Raw genomic sequence first — 27,134 nt, 5'->3', positions numbered from 1 at the left:
CGTCTGCTATGCTGCTGTACACATAGTGAGCGCGGTACGGAAATCGTGTGTGAGTGTGTGGATCTTTGCGTCGCTCGCGATCCTCATTCAAACGGACGCCCGCAAATCAAGCACGCAGCAAAACAAGAAGTTCCACGAAGAAGTTGGTTCTACATATATAAAAAGCCGGGACTTGGCTTGTCCTCCCAGTTATTGTTTTTTCAACCGGCAACTAGCGAAGTCGTATCAAAGGTGTGCCTCTTTCCGGGATCGATATTCGTCGTGTTAGTAGATAATCGCGTGACGACACACGCCAACGGTGTGTTTATTTTTCTCGGTAGACCTTGAAACGGGAAAGAATAAGGTCAACTAGGGAGGGAGCAGTAAATTAAAGTACAAAATCGGTGTCGGAGTCGGAAATTTGGTAGGAACTTAATCAATCACGCAGTGTCTGTTGCATAGGAATTTGGTAAACGGGAGAGTGATTAGCATCGAAAGTGAACATCGTGCCCCGAATCGGGAGGAAGAGTCGCAGAATGATCTGGAATTTATTGGTTCTGGCGGTATGTGTCATTGTAGTTTATTACCTAATATTACTGACGTTATGTGAAGCTGACATTTTGAATAACTAAAGTTAATTTATTATTGAGTAATCGAATATTTAAAACTTTTTGAAAAAAGTTGAGTCAGTTTTCGGAGACAATGTTGCCCTGGAAGTTTCAATAGATATGCAATGCTTTCATCGATGTTGAATTGCAATTTTCTACGGACGGAAAACAGTGTTTTTTTCAACATTTCAGTCTACAAATTAATATACAATTTGTGATCATCATTCAAAAATGCTCATCAACCAAATGACAATAATTGAGTGAGTTAACACCAGAATGTTTCATTCCAACACATTGATTCTTAGGTGCATTTCGTGGCAATTTAAAAAACACCCATCAAATCAGCTTTCTACATTCCCAATACCGCAAATGTTGATCCAATTTTTGCTTAGCTGTACATTTCGCCGCAGGTTCCACCGCAACAGGTAGACATCAGACTGCATTCTAATCACGTCCTACCTCATCGCGTGCCAGTCCGTGTGGTATGTCGCCTCAAAGAGGAAGTGGAGTGGCTCACTTTTTTTGTTTGGAAATGATATTTTGGCAGGCCCCAAAGCGCATCTCGTTTGGAATTATAATAATATTTTGATCAAAATATGATACCGGAGAGAAGACAGAAACGGGTTTGCAGTGATTTTTTTTCCTAATTAGTCAAAAGTTGCTGCTTTGAATTCAAGCGGTGTTTACTTATGGTCAATGGTCATGAATAGTATATAGAATAAGCCGGCGGGAGGGACGTTGCGCTGGTTTATTGCTGAACGATGGATGAGTCAATAGTAATAGCTTTGTTTTTATTTTCAACCCTTGAAAATTCCAGAGTTCTGTAATCAATCATAATCCTCAAATTGATCTCGGTTTTTGTAGAGATGTACTGTAATAAGGGTCTTTATTTAATAGGAAGCGAAGTTAAAATTGATCTAATGTCTATGAAACATAGAACTGCTCACCAAAAAATGCATAAATTTCAACATTTTCTAAAAATGTTTTTGCCTTTCTCATTCACTCTAAAATTCGTCGATCTAATCCCGACCGGGAGGGCCGAGTGTCATATGCTAATCGACTCAGTTCGTCGAGATCGGAAAATGTCTGTGTGTGTGTGTGTGTATGTGGAAAAAAATGTGACCTCTGTTAATCAGAGATGGCTGGATCGATTTGCACAAAGTTAGTCTTAAATGAAAGGTACAATCTTCCCATCGGCTGCCATTGAATTTTTTTTTATTGATTGGACTTCCGGTTCCGGAGTTACGAGTTGAAGAGCGCAATCACACAGCAAATTCCTATATAAACTGAAATGAAAAATTTTCAAAATCAAATTTGTATTTTTGATGCCAAATGACATTATAATGCATGAAACATTGAGATTTGATGTAAACTTTTCAAGGAATTCGATTGTACTTAGCCTTACGGTATTCTGCGTATTATCCAGGAATGTGAAGTATTTTATTACCGGTAGAGCTTAATAGTTCAATGTGCAGAGTTTCTAGGGAATATAATGTGAGCTGAATAAGAAGCTTGATAAACTGAACAAAAAAACGATGAGATAACAAACATTATTGCATCATAAAAAACCCGCCCCACGTCGAAATAAAACGTGTTTATTTATCCTACCGTTTTCCAAACTTGCTGGGTTTGGAAAAGATGAAAATGTCTTTAATACGTTCCTATCAGCATGCAATAAAACAGAGGATATAAATTTCAGTATCCAGCTCTGATAGAATTAGATTTTTATGGTAATTTCATATATACCCAGATAGGATGACGCTTTTCTTATCGAATCAAACTGGTTGATAGAGGGCATGGAATATAACACGCATTGTGTAATTGGTGTATTTCTAATCATCTTATTCTTTTGAATTAAGTATTATGAACGTTAACAGTTCGATCTAAATAATAATGACCCGTAAATAGTTACTAAACAGATCGGTGAACATATATTCTTATTCTTCCCTGCCATAACCAACAAATGCGTTAGATCACCTTTCTTTCGGAAGACATCCAGTTGGTGATCAAGCTATTGGAAGTCTAGCAGGTTTGACAAGTTTTTGTATTCTATTTCAGTATGATATTTACGAAGATAGGTTTCAAGATCAAGGATTTTTGCGAAAGAGTAAAGCGGGCTGAAACGATGGTAGGTGAACGAACTGAAAATTTGGCGCCGATGATAATCTTTTGGCTTTTGGTTTACACAGTGTCTCTGTTAGAATAGTATTCTCACACGAAAAATTAGTATCGCTGACACAATCACTAAACGAAAGCGCAGCTACTTGTCTTTTCGTACGAAACAAGTTTTGAACTGGTTTAGCGGGTGGTCTTGAATATTTTTTTGATGTTTTTGACTTTCACGTATAGAAAGGTTATGCCATCGCTTTAAATACCGACTTTTTAACCGAGGCCCGGAGTCTCATAGACCATTCAACTCAGTTGGGAAAAAAATCTGTGTGTAAGTATGTGTGTGTGTTTTTGTATGTGTGTATGAGGCAAAAATGCTATTTCTGTTCTTTAGAGATTGCTGAACCGATTTGCACAAACTTAGTCTCAAATGTAAGGTATAAACTTCCCACCGTCTGCTGTTGAATTTTGTTATTGATCTTCCTGTTCCGGAGTTACCGGTTAAAGAGTGCGGTCACACAACAAATTCCCCTATAAACTGGTACCACCATGTCGCCTAAATTCTGAATTATGTTTCTATAACTTTTGCTTCTTATCCTAATCGTAAAGTAAGCATTCTATGAGCCATGTGATGAAAAGCTGCCATTTTGTGCTGATAAGAATCGTTTGAATTTTTTGGTATAATTCTTTCGGTATTTGTAGGTTTCTTATATATTCCGAGGGCCAAGGACCCTCCCTTTCTTTTTATAAGTACATCCAAAAAGGGCAATTGGTTATCTTTCTCATCTTCATGTGTAAAATTAATATTTTTTGGATATTCTTACATTTGATAATACAGAAGATATCATCAACGTATCGCCACCAGCCTGGAAATTTTCAAATATTCCTCTCCTTGCGTACTAAATCGAGACCAAGGTAACGGATATACATGGCTTTTCGAAATATTATCTACGTGCAAAAAACGGCCAGCTTCACGCATCTAGGTACCTGCCGACCACAGCCTACCCGTTTTCCTACATAAAAGACTTAGCAATCACGTAATTTGAACACAAAGCGGTGTAGAAAAAATCTGCATCATTTGTAATGTAAACTATGTATTGTACTACCAAATATTGAAATATAGTTACTGTCTGTCTATCTGTCTGTCTATAGACTGATACAAACACTGAAAATGATTACAAGTAGTAATCGAAATGCTGGTATCTGTTACATAGTGAAGTGCAAGTGCATTTAACTTTAAACAAACATAGTGGAATTAAATGGTAGAAAACCTATGTAAAGTGTTATCATCATTTTAATAAATCTGATTGTTAGTATTGAAGAGCTGCATAATTTGTTCTTCGACATGATACACTTATCTTTTCTTGTTTTCATGTGTTTTGGGTTTTTGAACTTGGATATTTTTTCTCTTATTTTCACTACTACTAACTGTAATTAAAAAAGGATGGCATTTATTGTACCTTTTTTTTTCTTTTCATTCAAAAGCCAGGAAAGTTTTGCAGCTAAATTTGTATTAATTACTTCCAGTTAAGTAAATTTTGTATTCTTTTAGAAGTAAATTAGTTTAAAGTTAGTATTATTATTATCATTTTCGTGAATTTTCTTGAAATAGTAAATAATCGAGAAATTAACGTATTTCAACAAGTTCTACAATTCTTTCTTTGACTCCATTCAACTATCTCTCTTTGTTTCGATCCAAAATCATTTTTATCAGTTTGCTTCATATGCAAAAACAACGATTTCAAACCCATTAAATTTGTGGTGCTGTGTTAACTATTAAATAGCAGCGAAATGAAAAGCGACAGGGATAATGTTTCAAATATATAGTCATAGAGAATGTTCAGGAGCACCAAATGGACAATAGTAACGGTAAATTATGTTGTAGATAATAATTAGAATAGTTACAAAACTATCAAAAAACGCAAATTTCGAATCATTTTACTAATAAAAAGTCATTTAGTACACTTAACTATAAGATATTTGAACATACATAGATAGTAAATTTTCCCAACTTTCCAATGAAGCCTTGGAAATATCGATATAAAGAATATCTTTTAGATAAGAGTCTTTTAAGCACTTTCAAGTCGATTACAGGAAAAGTATAGTAATGAAATTACAGAGAAACGAGAAGAGATAAGAATATGATGTCGACGAACAAATTATGAATCGTCTTAAAACCCAACTTTTGGATAAGAGATATTGCTATAATCATTATTCATTATTTTGAGAAAATTAAAAAAAAACTCCTCAAAAACTAGTAAGTAAAGTAAAAGTAATTGAAACTAAAAAAACTGAAAGATATGAGAATACCATTTAATTGGAGATTTTCTCACATTTCTAGTGGAACTAAAAGAAATACGAGGTATACTTTTCGAGTTAGAGGTATTTTGAGATAAAGTTTTTTACATAGTTCAATAACTTTGTAAGGCTGATATTTGATGGTACGCGTAGAACCATTTTTTTCTCCAAATATGACAGTCAATCACCTTTCGAGAGGTTCTGAATCGTGAATCAAACACTCTGTATAAGAATATATCTAACATTACTTGGATGTGCGGGTCTAGATCATTGATGGCCAGTCAAAGATTCTTTGAAGTTATGGTTCAGAATTAGCATCACATCGGTTATTCGGTGATCACTAAACCGATTTTCAAAAACCGAGTATCAAAGGCCAGGTATAAAATGCGGTTGGTTGCACCCCCATCAATCCTCCTAATCCCCCTCCCCCTTTTCCAGATCTCCTTGGTCACAATGACCACCCTAAAAATTCCGGCAGTCTTGGGAAAACAGATCTTTTTTCAAAATTAAGAAACTCACATCAGTTTCACAAAATTAGTATTTCATGAAAGGGATCCCAAAGGCTGGCATAACATTCCGTACATATTTGTTGTATGGCTCTGGAAATTTAGATTGAATCGATCGCCTTTCTTCCCCTCGGAACTACATAAAGGTATTACTTCGTGGGGGGGTCTCGTTTTGCTTTCTGCGAACCTCCTTCTTTTGATCACGAGTTGAGCGATATGGCTCTCCAGTCTCTCCATCTATTACAGTTTAGCTGTTAAGAGTTTAGCTGCTGATTTACTGAGCTATTTAGCTCCTATTTGCGTGAGTCATGCATTATCACGATCTAATCGGATAGTCCCCGGCACCGGACTCACCTTATTCCGACTGAGAGTTCCCCGGCGGCGGAATTTCTCTCGGTACAGATACCGATGTTTGTTTTCTTGAACCATTTAGCTGTTAACTTAGTCCCGATCTAGTTCCCAGCTGTGGACCTAGCCTATTCAACGGGCCAGTCAGTATGTACCAAGGGCTGTTCAGCGATTCCAGGTGAACCTGGTGCTTCCCGTTCACTACTTGATTTTGTATGGAAAAAGTAAAAAAAAAACAGGATAAAGTAAGCTTACCCTATTCATAGGGTTCTAGAGAGCCATGCACCAAACCTTCTTACCTTTATTGTGCATAGTTTAGACAGTGATAATAGTGCCTGTTCGTGCATTTTGCTTTGCACCTTACTTTTTCATACGTAGTTGAAGTTGGTGTAAAAAAGTTTACAAATCTTCTATAATTTTGAAACGAATGAGTAGTTTTGCATACAGCCTTCGATAATATTATGTAGTTTTAATACCTACATATTTATCTGGAACATCGTTTGCACGAAAATTCACAATGAAAAAAGTTAATTTACAAAACTAGATTTAAGGGGGTTGCGGTAGAAAACGCCTTGTAAATCGATTACTTTTAGTCCTGCAAGCCCAAGTTCTTCAACAAAATTCTTCACTACAAGCATTTCTAAAATTTTGTCGAAGACACCAACTTTCTGCCTCGTCAGTATTAAAATGTTACGTTTTTAGTTCGATCACAGTAAGCCATGCCCAATTTCAATTTTTATCAGATTGTGGGTAATATTCATATGAACAATTCCTCCAAAGACACACTGTGAATATATTCGATGGTTTGGTCTCTAGTGAATTGAGTTCACGTTTTTGGGGTTTCCGTTTTTGGATGGTCTCACAGATACTTAACATCGACGAATTTCGCGCCAACTCTAACAAATATTGGCAGCACCCTCTAGGGTTTTAATGAAACTTTCTGTACATGAGAGCTTTGTCACAAAAAGCCTTTGTGACTTTCATTTTCGATAAAAATACACTGAAAAAATCAGTCTGGCCAAGGAAAAGTTTTTTTCAAAAAACTTTTTTTTTCCTTGAAAGTGTCCAACTTGAATTGTTGACGGTAGGTAGGGAACATAATTACCTATCTTGGAACAAAATTTCATCCAAATCAAAGATGTTTTTTATTTATTTACTTTTTTTCGTTTCGATTATGGAGGTTATATAACCTTAAGGTCATTCGCCTCTTCGGATTAGAAAAATCTCTTATGAAAAAAATTCTAACCCTATGTGCGGGCTAGGGACTCGAACCCAGGTGCGCCGCGTACAAGGCAATCGATTTACCAACTACGCTACGCCCACCTCCTAAATAAAGAATGTTTTTTTGCAAATCGACTTTAAGTTTTTAAAATCGATTTTTTTTAGTGTAGGAGTCGATGAAGAATTTTTTGAATATTTTTATTTCACTAATTTTGTGAAAATCACTCTTAAAACATTTTAGTAGGATTTGGCATTTTTATAAACTATAGCCATTTGAAAAAGACCTGTTTTAATCCACCGAGTGGTGCAATTGTGCCTTTCTCATTTGTTCAAACTACAATTCTATGGCTTCCATGTTTAAAATAATGGAGGAAATGTATGAAACATTTTCAATACAACTTCCACATACTTGTTCAGAGATGTTCACAGTGATTGCATAACCTTTCTGTAGGAGAAAGGCAAAAATGTGAATTTGCTGTATGGCCGCCCTCTTCAACCCGTAACTCCGGAACCGGATGATATTCAACAGCAGCCTATGGAAACGTTGTATCTTTCATTTAAGACTAAGTTTGAGAAAATCGGTTTGGCTATCTCCGAGTAACCGATGTGTATTTGTTGGTCACATACGTACATACGCCTACGGAGTACTGGTCTTCAAAACGAACATGGGACAAAGGTCGATTAGGGTCACGGCGGAAGTACCTCAGGGCTCCATACTGGGCCCAACTCTCTGGAATATAATGTACAACGGAGTGTTAACACTGGAACTGCCCAGGGGAGTTGAGATCGTCGGCTTTGCAGATGATGTTGTTCTGACGATAACCGGCAAGGTGAAGGTGGAGATGTTGACGGCAGAGACAATAGGCATTGCGGAAACCTGGATGGCTGACGTCAAGTTGCAGCTGGCTCACCTCAAGACCGAGGTAGTGGTGGTCAGCCCCTATAAAAAAAATTCAGCGTGTCGAGATCAGCGTTGGGAGACAATCCATCCCATCGACGCGTGCGCTGAAGCACCTGGGTGTGATGGTCGACGATCGGTTAAATTACAACAGCCACGTCGACTATGTATTTGAGAAGGCAAGATGCAAGAGGCAGCACGAGACGTCTCCTGGCGGATGTCTTATCTTCAATACTGAGGGATGGCGTACCGCCCTGGGCTGCTGCGCTGAACTCAAAGCGGAACCGGACGAAGTTGACAAGCACGTTTCGCATAATGGCTGTTCGTGTCGCGAGTGCGTACAGAACGACATCGTCGGAAGCAGTATGCGTAATTGCCGAGCTGATTCCCATCTGCATCACTCTAGCTGAGGACGTCGAATGCTACCAGCGGAGAAATGCACGTAATGCAAAGGGACTGGTCCAAGCGGACTCGTTGGCTAAGTGGCAGCAATAGTGACATAACGCGGAGAAAGGAAGGTGGACCCACCGACTTATCCCAAATGTGTCTGCTTGGGTACATAGGAAGCATGGAGAGGTGAACTTCTATTTGATGCAGTTTTTTCTGGGCATGGATGCTTCCGGAATTACCTAGATCGGCTTGGACAGGCTTCGTTAACCCTTTGCCCGGAGTATGTGAACGTGCAAGAGACACCGGAACACGTGGTCTTCGAATGCCCCAGGTTCGAAGAAGTCCGAAGGGGTATGCCTGATATAACAGTGGACAATATCGTCCAAGAGATGTGCTACGACGAGCATATCTGGGACGCTGTTAACAGAGTGGTTACGAGTACACCCTCCAAGCTGCAGAGGAAGTGGCGAAGGAACCAACAAAGTAGCACCATTGGTTAGAACACCGCCGTATAACCACAAATCTGGTTTCGGGAGAAATTCTCCCGCGTGGACACTCTCCCACGGTGTAGACTAGGTCCACCGCCGGGGACCAGTTGAGTAGTACGCGATGTAGAACCGGATTCGGCATGTCAGGATGCCTGCGAACCGGACGTCAGGCTTCACTGGAATCGCCGGACCGACCTCGACACCTACTGAATAGCTCGTGAGTAGGCTAGATCCACCGCCGGGGATTAGACCGAGTAGACCGCGTCGAATAGCTAGTAGTGGGTCGTTGGGGCGCCAGTGAACCGGAAGCTATGCTCCACCCGGAATCGCTGGACGGACCTCAACACCTCCTGGCTGGCCCGTTGAGTAGGCTAGGTTAACCGCCGAGGACTAGACTGAGTAGACGAAGCAGGGAGCTTAATGGCTCACAGAAACGTACATCGGTATCGTGGGCAATCTACCGCCGCGGGGGAATTCGCGGTAGGGAAGAATCGTCGCCTTGGACTACCCAATATAATCGGGACAAAAAGGGGAGGTTCGCGAAACAAACACCGGTAACGAAAGAAATTCCGTTGTCGGGGAACTCCTAATCGGAGTAGGATAATATCTGAGATTATCTCGACAAAGTTGGGAGCTAAATAGCTCAAGGAAGTGGGTATCGGTTTCGGGGGAAATTCCTCCTTCGGGCAACTATCGCTCGAAGTAGGATGAGTTCACCGTTGGGCGCTATCCAAGTAGATCGTGATACGGCCGGGAGCTGAATGACTCACGGAAACATGTGTTAAATGGCTCAAGGAATCAACACCTAACCAGCTCAAGGGAACTAGGGCTAATGGCGACGTAATAGATGGAGACAAGTAGTAAGAGAAGAATCGAGAGATAAATCAAAGCTGATATGGTCGAGCCATTCCATGAACCAAGTGAGGCTCTGAGATACAGCAGAAGAAAGAGGTGCGACGAAAGCACAACGGTCCCTCCCACGAAGTAATACCTTGACGTAGTGGGGAAGAAGGTGTAACCAGTGTATTTGTTTCTGTATAAGATTTGTGAGATTGTCGCGTTTAGTTTGCGTTTATTAAATCTGTGTATGTCAAGAAAAGATCTGTGAAGTGTCTAAAAGGCGAACACCGTCAGAAGGCCAGAACGCAGCCAGGAAAACTCGCCACAATTTCCGTAAACCACCACCAGGTGCCGGATTCAGCAAACAGGCGGCCATTGGGGGTGGCGATAATAGAGGATTTGGGCGGAATTCATTGGCGAACCAAAGGGTCAACGGTCGAGAGTATGAGGTCAATAACCACCAAAACCGGAGTTCAATTGCCCGGTAACTATCGACGAGGAAAGTTGGAATTTTCAAGTCAAGCCAGAAGAGTGCAATAAAAGTCGTAGTAAAGAGAAGTTAAGCTGAGTGTTAAATTAAAAAAAGAGTGAAGTGAAGTAAAAAAGCAGAAATAAGGAACTGGATAGTTAACCGGAGAATCCAGACTTCCAGGTAATTGACCGTCCCCTAAACTAACCCATGTGACGCCTCGACCGTCCCCCCAAAGCCAATCCGCCATTTTGACATCCCCCATTGTGTTCGCAGGACCCCGTAGTTTATACCTTGAAGCCGTGGTTTAGTGTATAACCCCTGTGAACCCAGAAAGCCCTACCGTGTCCGACCGTCGAATACTCACGCGGGAAACCGGGCATAGCCGACGAATAGAACCCCTCGTCGAAGCTCGAGATCGTCAAACACTCGAGGCCGCGTAGACGACCGGTAGCGAGCGACGTGCGCAGCCGTAGAACACCGTGTGGAACCGCAGAATCAACGGAGTGAAGCAGTGGAGTACGGTGGTGGAGCGACAACGACTGGAGTGGAAAAGGGGCCCCGAAGAGAACCGAAGAATAAAGAAGTGCTAAGGTAGGAGATAGACAGTAAGAAAGTGGGAGAAAAAGAATAAAAGTGTCGACGAAAAGGGAAATAAAAGTTGTGTTTGCTTGAGGATAAAGATCAGGTGTTTTCTTGACCGCGATTAGCCACGAGCGTATGCCGACCCTGAGGCGTTGAGAAAGGGAGTCTCATATTTGCTAGGCGGTAGCGATACGCAAGTTACAAAGGGCTTGAAAAGTAAGAATTGTTTTTAGTGGTTAGGTACGAACGTGAGTCGTGAGTCCCACACAGTGCCAATACACCAACTCTTTTCAAAAGACAGTCTAGATCATTTTTGGAAAATCAAAGTATGCAAAGTGGCTTTTTGTGACAGTCTTCATTAAAATCTCAGAGGGTACTGCCAACTCTGGATAAGATTTAGCGCGAAATTCGTCCTGCATATTCATCGCGGCATATTTGCCGGCAATGCTGCTAGTGTAGATTATTGCTGAAGGGGCGCAATAGCACCCACCCAGTAAGGTTCAGCCGGAAATGAGCTGGAGTTCTGGCTGGTTCTAATTATTATTCCGATTCCAGTGACACAACCTATTCTAACTAGAATCGGTTGTCTTACTGTAGCCGGAATACGAATTAGAACCAGTCAGCAATCGGGCTTAACTGGGTAGAGGCCACGGTCGCAAGCGAGATTGATCAGTTTGGATGTGGTCGGTTATTCCGATCTAGTCTGAGATTTCATTTGAGCTAGCAGTCACGAAGAAAAAGAAATTTCGGAACGCCTAATATCCCAGCTCTGATCATACTCCGCGTGTTTTATCCTATTGACGACATTTCAACTATGATTTTTGGAAGCGGAATTCCCAATACTTAACCAACCATCCACTTAATCGATCAACACTTAGCAACAGTTCTACAAATTGATGGAACCAACCGGTAAATCAAGCATTCATAAAATGCAAATTGCCTGAGGTTGTCTAATTCCCGTTGAGTAATGGTTAGTCGTGACAAGATGATTAAAACAGTTTCAATTTCTATGATTCGTCACTCGGCAAAGAACTGATCGATAGATAAATGAATATGGTTCTGCGTCTCAAGGTTGCAAGGACAACGAATGGCTGGCGGGAAATAGAAAGAATGAATCAGTTGAAAAAAGTATAAGTTGGATTTCTAAAGATGTTTTCTTTTCATATTACTTAATCTATACAAAACTATTACCGACATTGTATACGTATCAAACATGGCTAAATACTGTTTCAAGGATTTTGATGTGAACTTTCTACAACAAATAGAACTTGTTTTTCCAATCAACATTCAATAATATCACGGGTAATCAATTTTCAAACTCAAAATTGTATTTAACAAGGTGCGAACATGTTTCACACTATCGAACCTTTCTTTAATCAATCAAAATCGAATTTGCCGTAGGCAGTTTAAATTCACACGATCCTTCCCCGAAACAACCACGTAGCCCTATGCCATTTGCATGCACAAACAATACATACTGCTACAATTGCCCGCTCCCTACCGCTGCTGTATGCATCCCGATGAGTAGAAGATAACAAAATGCTATCAAACCGTTGAACCCGCTGTAATTTTGTTTTTGTTATTATAGCTACTAACCAGGCCCCATTGGTAGCGTAATTTTGTATCGAAAATTGCATTCTGTTATAAGTTTGTTATTCCATTTCAAACGGGTATAAAATGCAGCAAACACCATACCCCAACTGCTCAAGTGTGGCCTGTAGCATGTCACCTGCCAACCAGGTCTTACTTTCGCAAAATTTATGCTAAGGCACGTGCTAGATGTGTCAATCAACTTCTCGTCAGCAGCCACGCCACCGCATCGCCACCAGTAGTGTGCAGTGGAAGCGGCCGACGACCGGCGACGCGGCGTCTAATTTACGATTCGGATAGGCCATTACCGGTTGGTCTCCCGAGGCGTATCGCACCTTTTTTCAAGTGTAAAGCAAATCAGCATACATCGGAGGGCACGTTTAAAAACACTTCACCGTTAATGTCAACGTTTAGCAGTGAGTGTTTTTCTTTCTCTAAGATTGATGGAAGTTCTAGAAATTGAAAAATTTATATTTATATGGTATAAATGTAATTTTTAGAGCGTTTAATTGAAGTACACATAGCCACGTCAATCACAGCCGATGCAGACATCGTGCCGAAATTTTTTCTTGTCTCAATACGGAAACAAAACCCGATATGGTATGTTCTTCATTAATCAATTGCCACTTCAGTGCAGCAATATTTTTGTTGATTGAGTATTAATGTTTTCCATAGCTACCCAGGGTGCACTGGATAAGAAATGAAAAAAAAAACAAACAAGCAAAACTACATGACATCCACCGACAGCTTTTCGAGAGGTATGCCAAAGATTGTATTTCTTCTTCACACCGCAATTTGCATAAATACCATTATGAACAATTAATGTCTGGTTTTTACTGCCGCCAGTAAATTCGCTTCAGGTGGTACCGTTGGCAACAGGATGCTGTGGCGTATCGACCGCGGCGGCGGGGATGATGCTACGCGGAGGTAAAATAATCCGGTGGAGACTTGATGATGAAGGCAATTTGTCACGCGTTGTCAGAACTGGAACCATGGGTGACATTTGTCGAAAGCAGTTTCGCGATTATGTCATCTCGGTTTTTTGTCGTGAATTCGAGAACGATGTAGCCGCGTAGGTGGAGAAGCGGCATGTGACCAACTCAGCTGAGCCGGCTTTCGTTTATATGATTATACAGGCCGAAAGGTGCGTTGACAATGGATAAAGTTTTATCCCGGATAACGCCGCTCGTTCTCTGTTTCTGAAGGAAGGAAACCAGAGTAAATCATTTTTATCGCGTTGCTCTGTTGGGGAATTCGCTATCCGGTTTGGAGCGATATTTAGCCGAACGGCAACTGCAGACTCGGATCGGTGCCAGCAGCGAGGCAACAGCGCTAAATAATATCGAAGAACGTGCGAAACTTTCTCGACTACCAGCTACATACCATAAAGAACCAAAGTGTCGCTGGGAGGTGTTACTCGGGGAGATTCAGCCTTTTTGGCACCGGTGCTAGTTTTTTTTTGTTCTCGAAAAGGACGCCCGATCAGGACTATGGCCAGCATTTATATTTATCTTTATTACAACGATTACATTGAATGCCAAGGAAAATAATGTTTGGCTTGTGCGGAGCTCTAGTTGCTAGCATGCGTCGCCCAATATTTGACCCTCAACGTTTATCATAATGTTTCCGTTTCGCAGTTTTTATATTGCTGTATAGCACTCTACAAAGTAAATAAATTGGTTCCCTCAGATATTTTGCTAATTGCACAGTATGAACCGAGGGTAAAGTCTCATTTATGAATCGGCGCAGCTCGACGAATTGGGACAGTGGTCTGCGTGTTTTGTTTAAAGTGCAGAAAAAATCTTCAAAAACACACCTGAAAAGTCACCACCACAAGGAATGTGGTTGGTGGCTAACGAACTCCATACAAACTAGGTGTGGCTCGAGAAATAATGCTCTTCCCCTACGAGGATAATCTGGGCGGTAAATTACAGATTGTTCAATGCACTGAGCTCTTTGACTTCCTTAAGCCATTCAGCACCGCAACATCTTGAGCCCTTTAGCTCCGGTACCATTTAGCACTGCAATTTCTTTAGGCTCTTTGGCTCCCTTCTCGACTTTTTGGTGGATATTCAACGGGGAAAACATCCCTTCAGAGGCATAATCCGAACCTGCAACCCTTGGGACTCTGGACCAATGCACAAACTCTTACACTGGCACTCCGATGACCCATACCCGGTGCTCTGTCGCGGTCTACTCGACTAGTCCCCAGCGGTATATCTAACCTACTCCGGCGGTGATTGTTCTTCCGAAGCCATTGCTCGCTGTTCATCAGGCCACTTCTGCTTTAATGCGGTCATGACCACACTGTTGATCACGTTCCACGTATTTACGTCGTTTGGTATTCTGTAGAAGACAATATCCGGGTTGATGTGCGGTCCTCCCGTACGTCCTCCAGTGCCTCCTCGATGCTCTCATACTTTGGACACAACAGTGACGTTACGTGCCCAAAACAGTAAAGATACTTTCTGAAGCTGCCGTGGCCCGACAGGAGCTGTTTCATGTCGAAGTTCACCTCTCCGTGTTGTCTATTGACCCACGTCGACAGGTTTGGGATGAGCCGATAAGTCCACCTTCCTTTCTCCCTATTTTCCCATTTCTGCTGCCATCACCATCTGGCGTTTTTCCGATTGTAGCACTCCGCGAGGGCGGTGCAGATAGGGATCTGTCTCCGACGATATTGTTCTCTATGCACTCGCGACTCGTATGACCATAAACTGGAACAGCCGATTCAGCTCTTCATGGTTCCGCTTAGTTTTCAGCGCCGCTCCCCTGGCAGGATCCCCATATCACAGTATCGATGACGAAACGCTAGCTAGCAGACGTCTCGTGCTTGATCTCGGGACTCCGACGTTGAGCCTCGCTATTGCCTTCGATGATCTTTCGTAAACGTTGTCGACGTGGTTGTTGAGGCTCAATCAGTCGTCGATCATCAATCCTAATTGCTTCAGTGCACACTTCGATGCAATCACGTGCCCTCCAACATTAACCTGCAACCATTGAACCGCTTTGTTGTTGTTGACCAACAAGACTTCCGTCTTGGGGTGAGCGACCTGCATCTCTATCCTTTCAGATCGGTATTCGTCATCGGCACCTTAACTTCTTCAAGTGTCTCACCCTTCACTATTAATGGCACATCGTCTGCGAAACCCACGATTTTCACTTCTCTTGGCAGCCGCAGTGTCAAGAACCTATCGTACATCCCGTTTCAAAGAGTTGGAATGAGAATGCCATTCAGCACGCCCGCTGTGACTCTTATTGACTTCTACACTTCAGTCGTCTCGTACATTAGCACTCTACTCTGGATGTGACTCTTGAGGATCTGCCAAAGAGCGCTGTGATGATGGCTTCCTAGCTAACACTATTGAACGCATTCTGTGCATCTATCATGACCACAGCGCATTATATCGATCTCCTCTTCGCTTCTGTTTAGATGCTTTCTCAGCGTCTTTTTTTTCCGAGTGTATCCAGCAGGTATATACTGCCCATGATCGCATATCAGTCCCATAAGGATAGAAAATCCTATAGAAAACGGGACAACTATGCGATCATGGGTAGTATAGGGCTATACGAGGCCAATTTGACCGGCGGTTTCCCTGGCTTTGGCAGCACTTTCCACGTTTCGGGGAAGCTGCGTTCATCTAAAAACTTCTGCAGCATCATCCGGAATATACCAGGATCGCAGCTTTCAGCGCCACATTTGGTATTCCATCTGGACAAGGGGCTTTCTTTAGCTTCAGTGGCATCCAAGTTTCTGCGAACTCATCGTTTGTCGGGCACATTTCAGGTGGCGCCGATGGACGCTCATCTTCGCCATCATGACTCGGTATGCGTCCCTTCACGGATTAAATTCTGCTTCTCGGCGCAGCTCCTTGTGGCAATCTGACTTGCTCAGCTTGATATACTTAAAACGGCCCTAGCTCCTTGAAACGTTGCCTTGCACTCTTCTCCATCTGGTTCCGATATTGCTTTTGGCTCTGAGACAAACAGCGCGTAGCGCACTGAGCGACTCGTTCTACGAGTGAACTGAACGTCGTCTACTGTGCGGCCCCAGTTTTCGTGGCACTATGGCGTCACAGGCCGTCACCATTCTTTATGTTAGACCAGCCACATCCACGTTCTGGATCCCGCTGTCCGACCAAAGTGCCTCACCGTCTTTCTTTTACATTAGCGAATCACCTGGTGGTCGCTATGTGTATACTTCTCGCACACTCTTCAGTCCATGTTCGCCGTCAGTGAAAGACTGCAGAATGTGACACCGATGTTAAATTCCTTCCCATCTCTCCACAATGTGCTAACGGAACACGATCTTTGCAGTCTTCGCTAGAGCTTCCTGCAGGATACACCCTCTTGTATTGGTTACTCTACTGCCCCACTCCATAACCCAGGTATCAAAGTCACCACCAATGACTACCGATTTTCGGCCGATGAACTCCTTGGTTAACTGCTCCCGCATTAGACTGAGCTTCTCCAGTGTTCACCTTGGAGGAGCGTATCAGCTGCACATGAAGACGACGTTGATTATGGCGATCACGAAGCCTTCTTGAATGGAGTATATGACCATAACTTGTATCGTAGATATTTCCGATCTATCTGCCACCAATATACCACTATCAGGAGGGACTTGATACGGCTCTGCAATTAAAGCTACGTCACACACAGTTTCTACACTTGTTCATTAACTCGTTGAGCGGTTGTCAATGGGCATCTCGACCATCCAACCGTCACTTTGCCTACCTCCAGCACCTTATCAGTAGCGATTAGCAGTAGCCTGTGTCTTCTGTGCGTCTCTCAGCTCGTCTACCGTCGTGATCTCATCCCGGTCCATGAACACAATGATTCGGTCTTGATTACTTGCATAATCGAGCTGTTAACCTGGAATCCTCCTTCAACTCGAGGAGCATCTCGCTTTTTTTGAGTATCCCTGGTTCTCACCAAAATTCCTCAGCTTCGAGTCCTCTTAGACCTTCTTGATGAGCGCTGCCTACGTCGTCACGATATTAGCTTTTTCCAGCACGACCTCTTCCCTTGGTGACAGGGTCGTCTTAAAAAAATTAAAATCGGTTGAAAAATGATAGTGCCGAAAGTTTCGAAAAATCTTTTTTTATATAAATCAAGATTTTGAGGGTACACAACAGTTTTCATACATTGTTTGGTGTTGCATTTGATGAGGTCTACAACCTATACTAGGTCTCTTGAAAAGTACAAAATCACTGTAGCGCCGTGTAATTGAATAGGTGTAAACAGCTGTAGAGTAGGATGATCAAAAAATGATTCCCAGTATTACAGAATTATTTCTACTCCATGCCACCCTGATACTCTTTTCCAAATTTGTGCCAAATCAGTCAACCGTGTTGTAATTATTTTAAAAATTAAAGTGGGATCAACATGTTTTTAGAACAAAGAGTATTTCTTATTTCCACAACCAGGTGTCGTTGCTGATGGCCAAACCACCAAACACACTAAATACATTGGTGGGAGTTCGATCTCAGGTGATGTATAGTGTAATGGACTCACCAACTACGCTATAGTCTTCCTAGACGATGTAATCTTACCTTCATAATTATAAGACGTTGTTTGAGGATTAAAAGTGCCTCCAGGAGGAATGTAGGAGTAAGGTGGGTTAAGCGTCCATTAAACCAAAAATGAAGCGCACTTCTGTTTCCAGAATACTTGATGTAGTTTGCACATGTTTATTTACATTAATTCGTTTAGTGTTGATCTTAATAGCTTCTTGATGTTCCTGATATAGTGAAACTAAACAGAGCCGAAGCCGAAAAAGCCATTTTTTCTATCAATAGAATATTGTGAATAATTGTTCACTTACAGGTCGCCGAATCTATATATTTTCGGTATTATTTTAAGTCCAAGCGAGAGAATAGCCTTGTAATTCATTCATTTTATTCGCATCGTTTCTGCCGGAATAGGGGTACGGTTCTTTGAAATATTATTTCTTCATTATACGAATTGTTGGTGAGGTAGATTTTTGTTATATATTCCGACAGACGTTTTGTGCATTCATTTATTGAGACCGGTTCGGGAGGTGTAGAAGGCGAACTGGTGCATTTTAAGAAATAATACTCAGCAAATTGGTGTTTGAAAGACTGTTCTGGTGGTTGAGCGGCAAGGCGAGTCTGGGTTCATTCCCAGTAGAAGTCGTTGAGATCCTTTGATTTGAAAAATCTCTTGCTACATCTTCCCACGTGGGAGAATTAAAGCCGACCCATGGCATATCTAGGATTCAGACTAGCACCAAAATTGGCACTGGTTAAACGCTAAAACCTTCTAATTGGCACCAACAAGATGCTAATTACTGATGAGGAGAATCCAAAACGTTAAAAACTAACTCTAAGTTAGGTAGAATGCCTTCCGCACAAACCAATTCGGATCGATCAGAAAACTTTTTTCTGCGTCCCAACAAATAACATTTATTCCAACAGCATAAAAATGTTCTGTTTGTGTGAAGCGTACTTTGAAGACACACCACAATACTAGAATGTTGAAAATATTGACGCTACTAAATGTCCAAAATTCTACAAATATCCTCAAATGCACGTACATTGGCAATGACACGTTTAGTCAAATCTACGGTAAAGCTAGGTTTGATACGTGTAGACACTGTCACAAGGGCGTTTGAAATTACTTCTTTGGAAATTCATGAACATTTGTCATCACAATGGATTAAAATTGTTGTGATGGGGCGGAGTGAAGTGCAAAAACAACATTATTGGTTCTGTGCCAGTCTAAGACTGATTGAGCAGAGCGAAACATGCCAAATCCGTCCAAAAAGTGTCGATACTTCGTAAGACCTCAAGAAGTCACTTTTGCGCCGTTGACAGACTCAGATGTGACGAAGAAATGAATATTTTGCCAGATCCACAGATCGCTTGCCAAACAAGGTTTTCTGGTTGGTTGGCTAAGGCTAAGGTGCCTTCCAAACTTTGTATACAGGGTGTACCAAACGTTGCATAGCTGTTGTTGAAAATAAATTGAAGCTTGAATCGAATTGTGTGGTCGACGTTTGAATTGATACAATTGTACTGCTGTGTCTCGTTTCCTGCTACTCGGATGCTTTTTAAATATCTTGATTACCTGAGATACAGTGCAATGTGCTATTCCGAGTTGCTACTGATCAATTGTTACCCTCACATTAAAAAGTAATGAATAATTGTGTGCGACTTTTCATTGAAATATAGTCTACAGACGGATTTTATATTCATCCTAAGTACGGGGCCCCCAAAATCTCGAGGCCCCTGGCCCTGGCCCAGTGTGCCTATGCGTAAAGACGGTACTGCTTGGTGCCTTTTGACGAGCAGAAGGATTTTCTTTCCTTTTTCTGTTTCGCTTTTCTCTCTTCCATCCGCTTTTGCTGTTACCCTTGTTTCTCCTTGCGACCCACGACGGTACTCCAGCTTTCTTCTTGTTGAGTGGAGTCCTTCCCTTCGGAAGTGAGAGCGTCCTCGTACATCTGACTTTTGAGCCCGCCTGGTCTTCCATCTCTTGGCGGCGTTTTTTCCCTCTTTGGAGACACGGGAACTGCTTCGAGGAAGCTAAGGCACAATCTGCCACTACTTTCGGTTGTTGTGGGAATTTGCTCACCCCGCTCTTCTCTGGCTATTATTGGTGCTGCCGTTGTTGGTGCTGCTGCTTCTCCTCCTCCTGTCGACGTTGTCTCATCAGAATCCGACACTAACTTAGTGACAGAACCAAGCTAGCGCCGCATTGCCGCTAGCTCCAAAACGGAGACACTAATTGTGTTTCTGAGCAAAAACCTAGTCAAGCGTGATGTCCTGCAAGAGGAGTTCATTTTAAAGCTGATGAGAGCTAATCAAATCGAAACATTATATACACTGAAAAAATGTGTCATTTTTCACAAAACCAAAAATTTATGATAAAAATTCAATTTGTAAAAAAAAACATTTTTTCTATTTTTTATATTTTGTCAAAAAAAAACCTAAGGAGAAAAGAAATATTTTGAATGTAATTTCATTATGGAGAAATTATCAGAAAAAAGGTTTTTCTAACAATAACTTTATACATGATTTTAAATTTCATACTAATTGACATACAAAACTGTAATTTTATTACATAATATAATTCTAAGTATCGTTTTAAATCAAAATGCATTAAACAAATATCTTCCAAAATGCGATAGTTTTCGAGATATTTGGAATTTTGATCCAACAAGAACAATTAATTCATGTAATTATTTCCTTTTTAAAAGTTATTCGCGTTACCCCATCATAAATTGTCAAAAGTCTCATGTTTATCGTTTTACAGACTTAAAAGACTTTTTCAGTGTATTTTGATCATGGAGAAGCTTTAAATAAAAAAAGTTTTCCTAACAACAACTTTTGACAAATTTATACTACTTGCAGTCAAAAGTAGAATTTTATTTTTGAATATGATTCTGAACGCCATTTTAAATCAAAATTCTTGCTTCTCGGTGATCCAAATACACTGAAAAAGCTTCTTTTATGTCTGTAAAACGATAAACATTAGACTTTGACAATTTATGATAGGATAACGAGAATAACTTTTAAAAAGGACATAATTACATGAACTAATTGTTCTTGAGCAAAATTCCAAATATCTCGAAAACAATCACATTTTGCAAGATATTTGTTAAATGTATTTTGATTTAAAATGATATTTAGAATTATATTCTGTAATAAAATTACAGTTTTGTATGTCAATTAGTATAAAATTTCAAAACATGTATAAAGTTATTGTAAGAAAAACTTTTTGGTGATAATTTATCCATCATGAAATCACATTCAAAATGTTTCTTTTCTCTTTAGGTTTTTGTTGACAAAATATAAAAAATTAGAAAAAATGGGTTTTTCTGCAAATTGAAATTTTATCATGAATTTTTGTTTTTGTGATACGCAATAGGCATTTGTCATGGAAAAAAATTATACGCAATAGGCATTTGTCATGGAGCGTGTTTGTGTGCTATTGGTTTGGAATTTTCTGCCCGCCAGATGGCGCTTCTAAGCAAATTGTGTTTTACTCTTATTTCGTTGAAACTCGCAGCAATGCGCGGCGGGTATTACCTATAGTATTTTATAAAATAAACAATAAATTTGCGCTTTTTCAGACAAAACGACTATTTGCTACAACCGAACTGCTTCTCCAATTTCTGACTAAGAAACTGAACACCTCTTTTTCAAGTAAACAATGAAATAGTTTGACTACCTGACTAATGAGATGTATAAGGGTTCGTTTACCCTTTTTAAAATTATTTTCTCCAACTCATCAAGAGAACCCGTGACTCAAAGTCTATTTATATTCAATAATCGTGTATCTCCGCCCATTTGATTGATAGCCAACAGGATCAATCAATCATAATACCTACAATATACTCGACTTCATCACATCAGCTTAGCTAACCGTCATAGTAGCAATCAATGTTATAATCTTGTAAACCTGTTTTTCCTGCACCGCATCAAGCAAAACAAACGTTCCAAAATTCCACTCTATCTTCTATCTTCTCATTTGTTATTTATTTTTTCACATCACAAATCTAGATCATCGCACCCCAGCTACTGTTGGCTGGCCGGATTCAACTGGTTAACTTGACGCCGGAGGAGGCCCAAAAATACATCACACAGCAGAGCCTGGACTTGCGCTATGCAAAGAAGCTGGGCGATCATCCGCTGGGGTACTTCCGAAACATTCAAGATCCAGCGGCGGGCAAATTTTATCAAAACGGACGGTTGATTGAACACCCGGAGGATTATGTGGAGGAAGCGTACGAAGCTTCGCAGTTTCATGGGCAGGTTGGTTAAACCTTACATTTTTATATGACTGACAATCATTTAAAATTCGAATCAATTTGTTTTCAGGATGGCTTAGGCCGCGCCATGTTCGGTTACACCGATTACAATCAAGCTCGGCTGGAAGCTCGGAACACAAACGGTGAAGTTCGTGGGTCCTATCAGTACATGGACCCGTTCGGTCAGGAGATAGTGGTCCAATACTGGTCTGACGGTTTAGGTTTCCATCAGATCGACAATCGGCCGGAAGTTGTTCTGGAACCTGTAACGGAAACCCCGGAGGTGCGTGAAGCACGGATCGCTCATTTGAAGGCTTGGGAGGAAGCTGCCAATTTGGTTCGTTTTGGAAAACCCGTCAACAATATAAATCGACCTGTTCAAAACGGTGTCGAAGAGGAGGATGAAGAAATTGTGGGTGCTCTTTCGAATCAACACCAGAGCCTTGTCCGGTATCCGAGTCTTCCGTATCAGGATCACATTTCACCGGAGACATCTCCAGCTGCTTCCAATGATGCCGTGGTTGTCGAAGCGGCACGCAATCTTAAGAAACGTCAAAACGAAGAAAGTAGTGCCGGATCAACGGATCAGGAGGAAGAGCCTCACTACGATCCGAAGGGTTTCTTCTACAGTTTTGAGTATCCAGTTTTCAACATCGTGCAAACTGAAGCTGCTAAGGCTCGCTCGCTGAGTCAGAAAGTCAAGCGATCAAATCCCGAGTCCGAAGTCAACGTTAAAGATGAAACCATTGTCGAAGCTGCTCCCGTTGAAGAACCGAAAGTTGCCGTCAAGACTACTCTGGAGACAGTGAGTCCAGTGGAGAAACCAGCGTTGGAAGATACACGAATTTCGTTCAAGGCGGTGCAGACCGGGGAACAGTTAGTTGCAGCGGTGCACGACGTCCAGGTCTCTCCCAAACAGAAGGTTGACGGGGAACAATAGTTGAACTTTCAGCCGATTCATGTGAGATGAATGTTGGCTTGAAATTTGTATGAAATATGCAAGAGATCTCCTTCTAAAACGGCTCGACGACTTTATATCAACAAAAACAAAAAAAAATACAGACAAAAAAAAACAAGCAAAATGTGAACAACAATGTACAAGCAAGCTAAAAAGAATGTGTGCAGAAAAAAATTGAGACAGACAATAAAGCAAAACCTGAAAATGTATTGTTTGATTGATTTTCGTTTGAATTGTGAATCATTAATCCTTGTTGATTTAGATCAATGATGCAATCAAAAGTGCTGTAGAAATGAATTGCATTTCACAGAAGTTTTTTCTCATTTGAAGAATATTTGAGTTGCACTTAAAGAAGTTTTAAAATTGTACAGCAAAATCAACACATTCTTCAGGTTGTTTGTTGTGAATATTATCTGAACATCAAGTCTGAGTTAGCACAGCAAATTCCGATATCCAAGCACGATAATAAAATATCGCGAAAACGCGGTTCGATGTTGGAAATGATTTGGCTCTTTCAATGTTTGCAATGCAACTCAATCAATGCGATTGTTTTAATAGTTGAAGCATCTCTCACATCCGCGTGAATTGATCTTGTTATTCCGTTGGACAATAACGAAAATCTTAAGTTACGGTAATGACACGTTACACGTTGAAAACTACTACAAAACATTCCTTTCTCACTCTCTATCTCACTTTCTTATAACGAAAATAAGACCTAATCGAGTTTTAATCAAGATAAGGAAAATATTGCAAAATTTTCGCAACGTAAGTATAGAAAAAAACAGCTCATGTTAAAAAGAAGGAATTTTTTCGCGGAAATAATAGCTACATTAGACTGGTTCAATTTTTAACCTTTAGCTCCACCAGGCTTTTCTGATTCCTTTTATGGTTCTTAGTAATTGTGCAAATTTTGGTACCGATTGGTTGTGTCTACGGACCCTTCAAAAATTTCCAAGTTTATATGGAAGTTTGTATGGAAAATCGGTTAACATTGAAAAATAAATTCTTAAAAAATCATCTCATCATTCAATTAATCAGAACACTATATATTCCTAAAGATATTCTTCTACTGAACACACTCGTAGAACATTTTACACTGGTATAGCGGTGTAGCTATTCAAACAGGGTTGCTATAAAATATCCACTTGTTTTGAAGTCATACTGCTTCTTTTTTTTAATAACTTTTCTCAACGAATTTTAATAAACTTGCAATGTTCTCCGAGTGTGTTCAGTAGGAGAATATCTTTAGGAATATATAGTGTTCTGATTAATTGAATGATGAGATGATTTTTTAAGAATTTATTTTTCAATAAACTTTGAAATTTTTGGAGGGTCCCTAGACACAACCGATCGGTACCAAAATTTGCACAATTACTAAGGGCTATAAAAGGAATCAGTATAGCCTGGTGGAGCTAAAAGTCAAAAATTGAACCAGTCTAAGTTACATACAATGCAGGAATATATATAAACAGCATTTAATTTGAAACAGAAAAGGACATTCGTTTCTAATCAGTTGCTTTTTAAGTATTTCTCTATTATGGTTATTCGATTAAATAATATGGGCATTCGTCTCAAAAACACAATCGTACCAAAATCATGCGGATTTCTGACAGATGACATTTTTGCCAAATACTTGAGTGCTGCTCAAAAGTCACTTTTAGCGAAATAGTCGGCCAATATACCGCTTTCTCACTTTTGTCCACTGCGCCTATGAAAAAAATGTCAAAACGATTTGTCTAATGGGTAGAACCCACTGATTGAAAAACCAAACGAAATAGTGAGGAAACAGTTGTTTTTACCTCTTGCTCTCTTTAGTGATCTTTCTGCCATATTTTTACATCACTTACAAAAGAAATGTATAGGACTTTTTCCGAGGCCCGGAGGGCCGAGTCTGATATACCAATTGATTCAGCTCGACAAATTGGGACAATGTGTGTATGTGTTATTTTATCGAAGGGAAAACTTTAAAGATACCACTACTGACTTCCACGTGGTACTATCGCAAGAACTGCTGTTCTTTATCCAGGACCATCGTCAACGGCGTAATCCGTGAACGGGAGATGCCGAAACTTGACTCATATCCCGTCATAGCCACCCTCGCAGGATTTTTAACTGACGTGAAACTACTGGTCGGTGTTGCTAACTTAGTGCTCGTTTCTGCGCTGCGCTGGAGCTCCGACCGAATTAATGTCACTGACATTAGCTCCCAGCTGCTCTTGAGCCCGTTGACCTTTGCGTACGTTGAGTCAGGACGCTATCCAACCCTCGCTAAGTAGCAGGACTGGTTGGTAAATGACTGGGCAATGCGTAATATAGAACCAGTGGTTCGCCACAGTGGTCCTTACCCGACCAGAAGGAAATAACACAATTATAACTCATGCTGATATTTTGTTACGAAAAATTTCCTATCAAATTTTGTTATAAAGTAGAATCCGTTAAGTGTTAAAATAACAAAAATTCTAACAAAAAATTCTCTACTGATATCAAATTTATAACAAACGTTGATAGCAAAATAACACGATCATAACAACTTGAGATAGTTTAAATGACCCCAACATAGCTTGTATTACTTATTGTATAATATCAACGATTTTAGCGTGCACGTCTAAAAATAGAATACGAGAAAAATAAAGCATACATTAGGACGCTTTTTGCTTTGGAGCAAAAAGCTTCATGCAGCAAAAGCTTTTATAGCGTTGCCAAATGATTGCATTACCTGTTGGCTGATTGTTATTGTGAATGTATGACACGCAGATTATTATTTGTCGATATTGCCGCTTTGAACCTGGGTATTCTGAGTTTGATGGGGAAGTTTCCTGCATGAACCAACGACGTTGTTTTCGACTGATGTTTAATGTTAGCATAATATTCCACGCATCCGTCAAGGGCAAAACGATTATAGATGCAGAAGACGTTTCCAGAACGCACACATTGAACTTTGCCCAAGCCTACGTGCTGTTTGTTTTCCTGGTGTCATACGCTTTGTTTTTATTCAGTTTTACTCACTAATACTGCTGCCTATATGACGATAGACTGAATAGCTTTATAATATCTTTTCAGATTAGGAAAGAGGGGCTATTTTTAGATTCCAAATAGTGTGCTTTGGCGCTTCTCCTGTACGTTAATGTGTTTTACACGGTTTTTAAAAATAATGTTGATGCGACATGGTAACATTGAGCGGATATTTTACGGCGAATACGACAAATCTTATCCAGGATTCCTTGTAAATTCAAAGCAACATATGAGTTTTAAGGTTTCATTATTTTGTCTCTTTTTGGCATTTTTGATGTGGGAAAGACCAGTACAATTATCTCGCACCTAATAAATTGCTAGAAATGCAAAATCTTTCACATAAGTTATATCTATCAACTGCGAATATAACAGATGTATGAGAAAATTCGAGAAATTGTTGATGTTTCTTTGATGGGACGGATTCTTGAATATTTCATGTTTTTTTCTGTTACACATTTTTTTCCAAATTTGATTAAATTTTAAGGAGGAAATTAACAATATTTTTGCATTAAAGTTTTTAGATATTTCAAGGATTATCTAAAACGCATTCAAATCACTTGTCAGTTCAACCAATAAATATCAAATTTATCTTACGGGGCATGAAGAGTTATAATACTCAAGTAAACTCAAACACTTTTTATGCGGAGGATAAAATAAAAAAGTCGCGAAAGTTTAAAAATTCAAAAAACGCCCAACCTAGAAACTCACAAACTGGATAAGGTTTGAGTGTTCATAAAAACCCGCATAAATTGGAGAAATCGCACTGAAAGTCTTATCAATATCCTCAAAATACGCTACGAAAATTTTGGAGATTAGAATAATATATATTTGGAGATCAGTATATATCAAATAGTTTTTGTAACCTGAAAATTCGTTTTCGCAATATGCAGTTTAGATTAGAGGAAAATTAATTATATACTCATTTGACTAAGCCATAAAAACTAGTTTTAAAATGCTTTTTGATTTCAATTCGCGTTTCTTCATTTCATGTGGACTGTTTCATACTAACTCCTACTCGACGTAATGTGTCAGACGAGTGTCTCAGAAAACAGGCAAG

The 27,134-nt window shown here is 40.3% G+C and overlaps 1 protein-coding gene across 1 annotated transcript; it reads left to right on the top strand.

The window, feature by feature from the left end:
* LOC131692935 (uncharacterized) lies at positions 1-23,266 on the top strand. Its single transcript, XM_058980351.1, has 3 exons — positions 1-542; positions 21,860-22,111; positions 22,178-23,266. Exons 1-3 carry the CDS (start codon positions 516-518, stop codon positions 23,045-23,047), a joined length of 1,149 nt encoding a protein of 382 aa, XP_058836334.1. The 5' UTR covers positions 1-515; the 3' UTR covers positions 23,048-23,266.
* The last annotated feature ends 3,868 nt before the right edge of the window (positions 23,267-27,134 follow it).

The sequence above is a fragment of the Topomyia yanbarensis genome, chromosome 3 (assembly GCF_030247195.1).
Source record: "Topomyia yanbarensis strain Yona2022 chromosome 3, ASM3024719v1, whole genome shotgun sequence".
Lineage (NCBI taxonomy): Eukaryota > Metazoa > Arthropoda > Insecta > Diptera > Culicidae > Topomyia > Topomyia yanbarensis.
Note: the sequence above shows the minus strand (reverse complement) of the source record. Positions and strands in the feature narration are given on the sequence as shown.

What these genes read in the sequence shown, in the direction of transcription:
- LOC131692935 (XM_058980351.1), top strand. Translation starts at nt 516, where the DNA reads ATGATCTGGAATTTATTGGTTCTGGCG. An exon ending in GGAATTTATTGGTTCTGGCG is followed by an intron (nt 543 to 21,859) that starts GTATGTGTCATT and finishes TCACAAATCTAG; the next exon opens with ATCATCGCACCCCAGCTACT. An exon ending in CTTCGCAGTTTCATGGGCAG is followed by an intron (nt 22,112 to 22,177) that starts GTTGGTTAAACC and finishes ATTTGTTTTCAG; the next exon opens with GATGGCTTAGGCCGCGCCAT.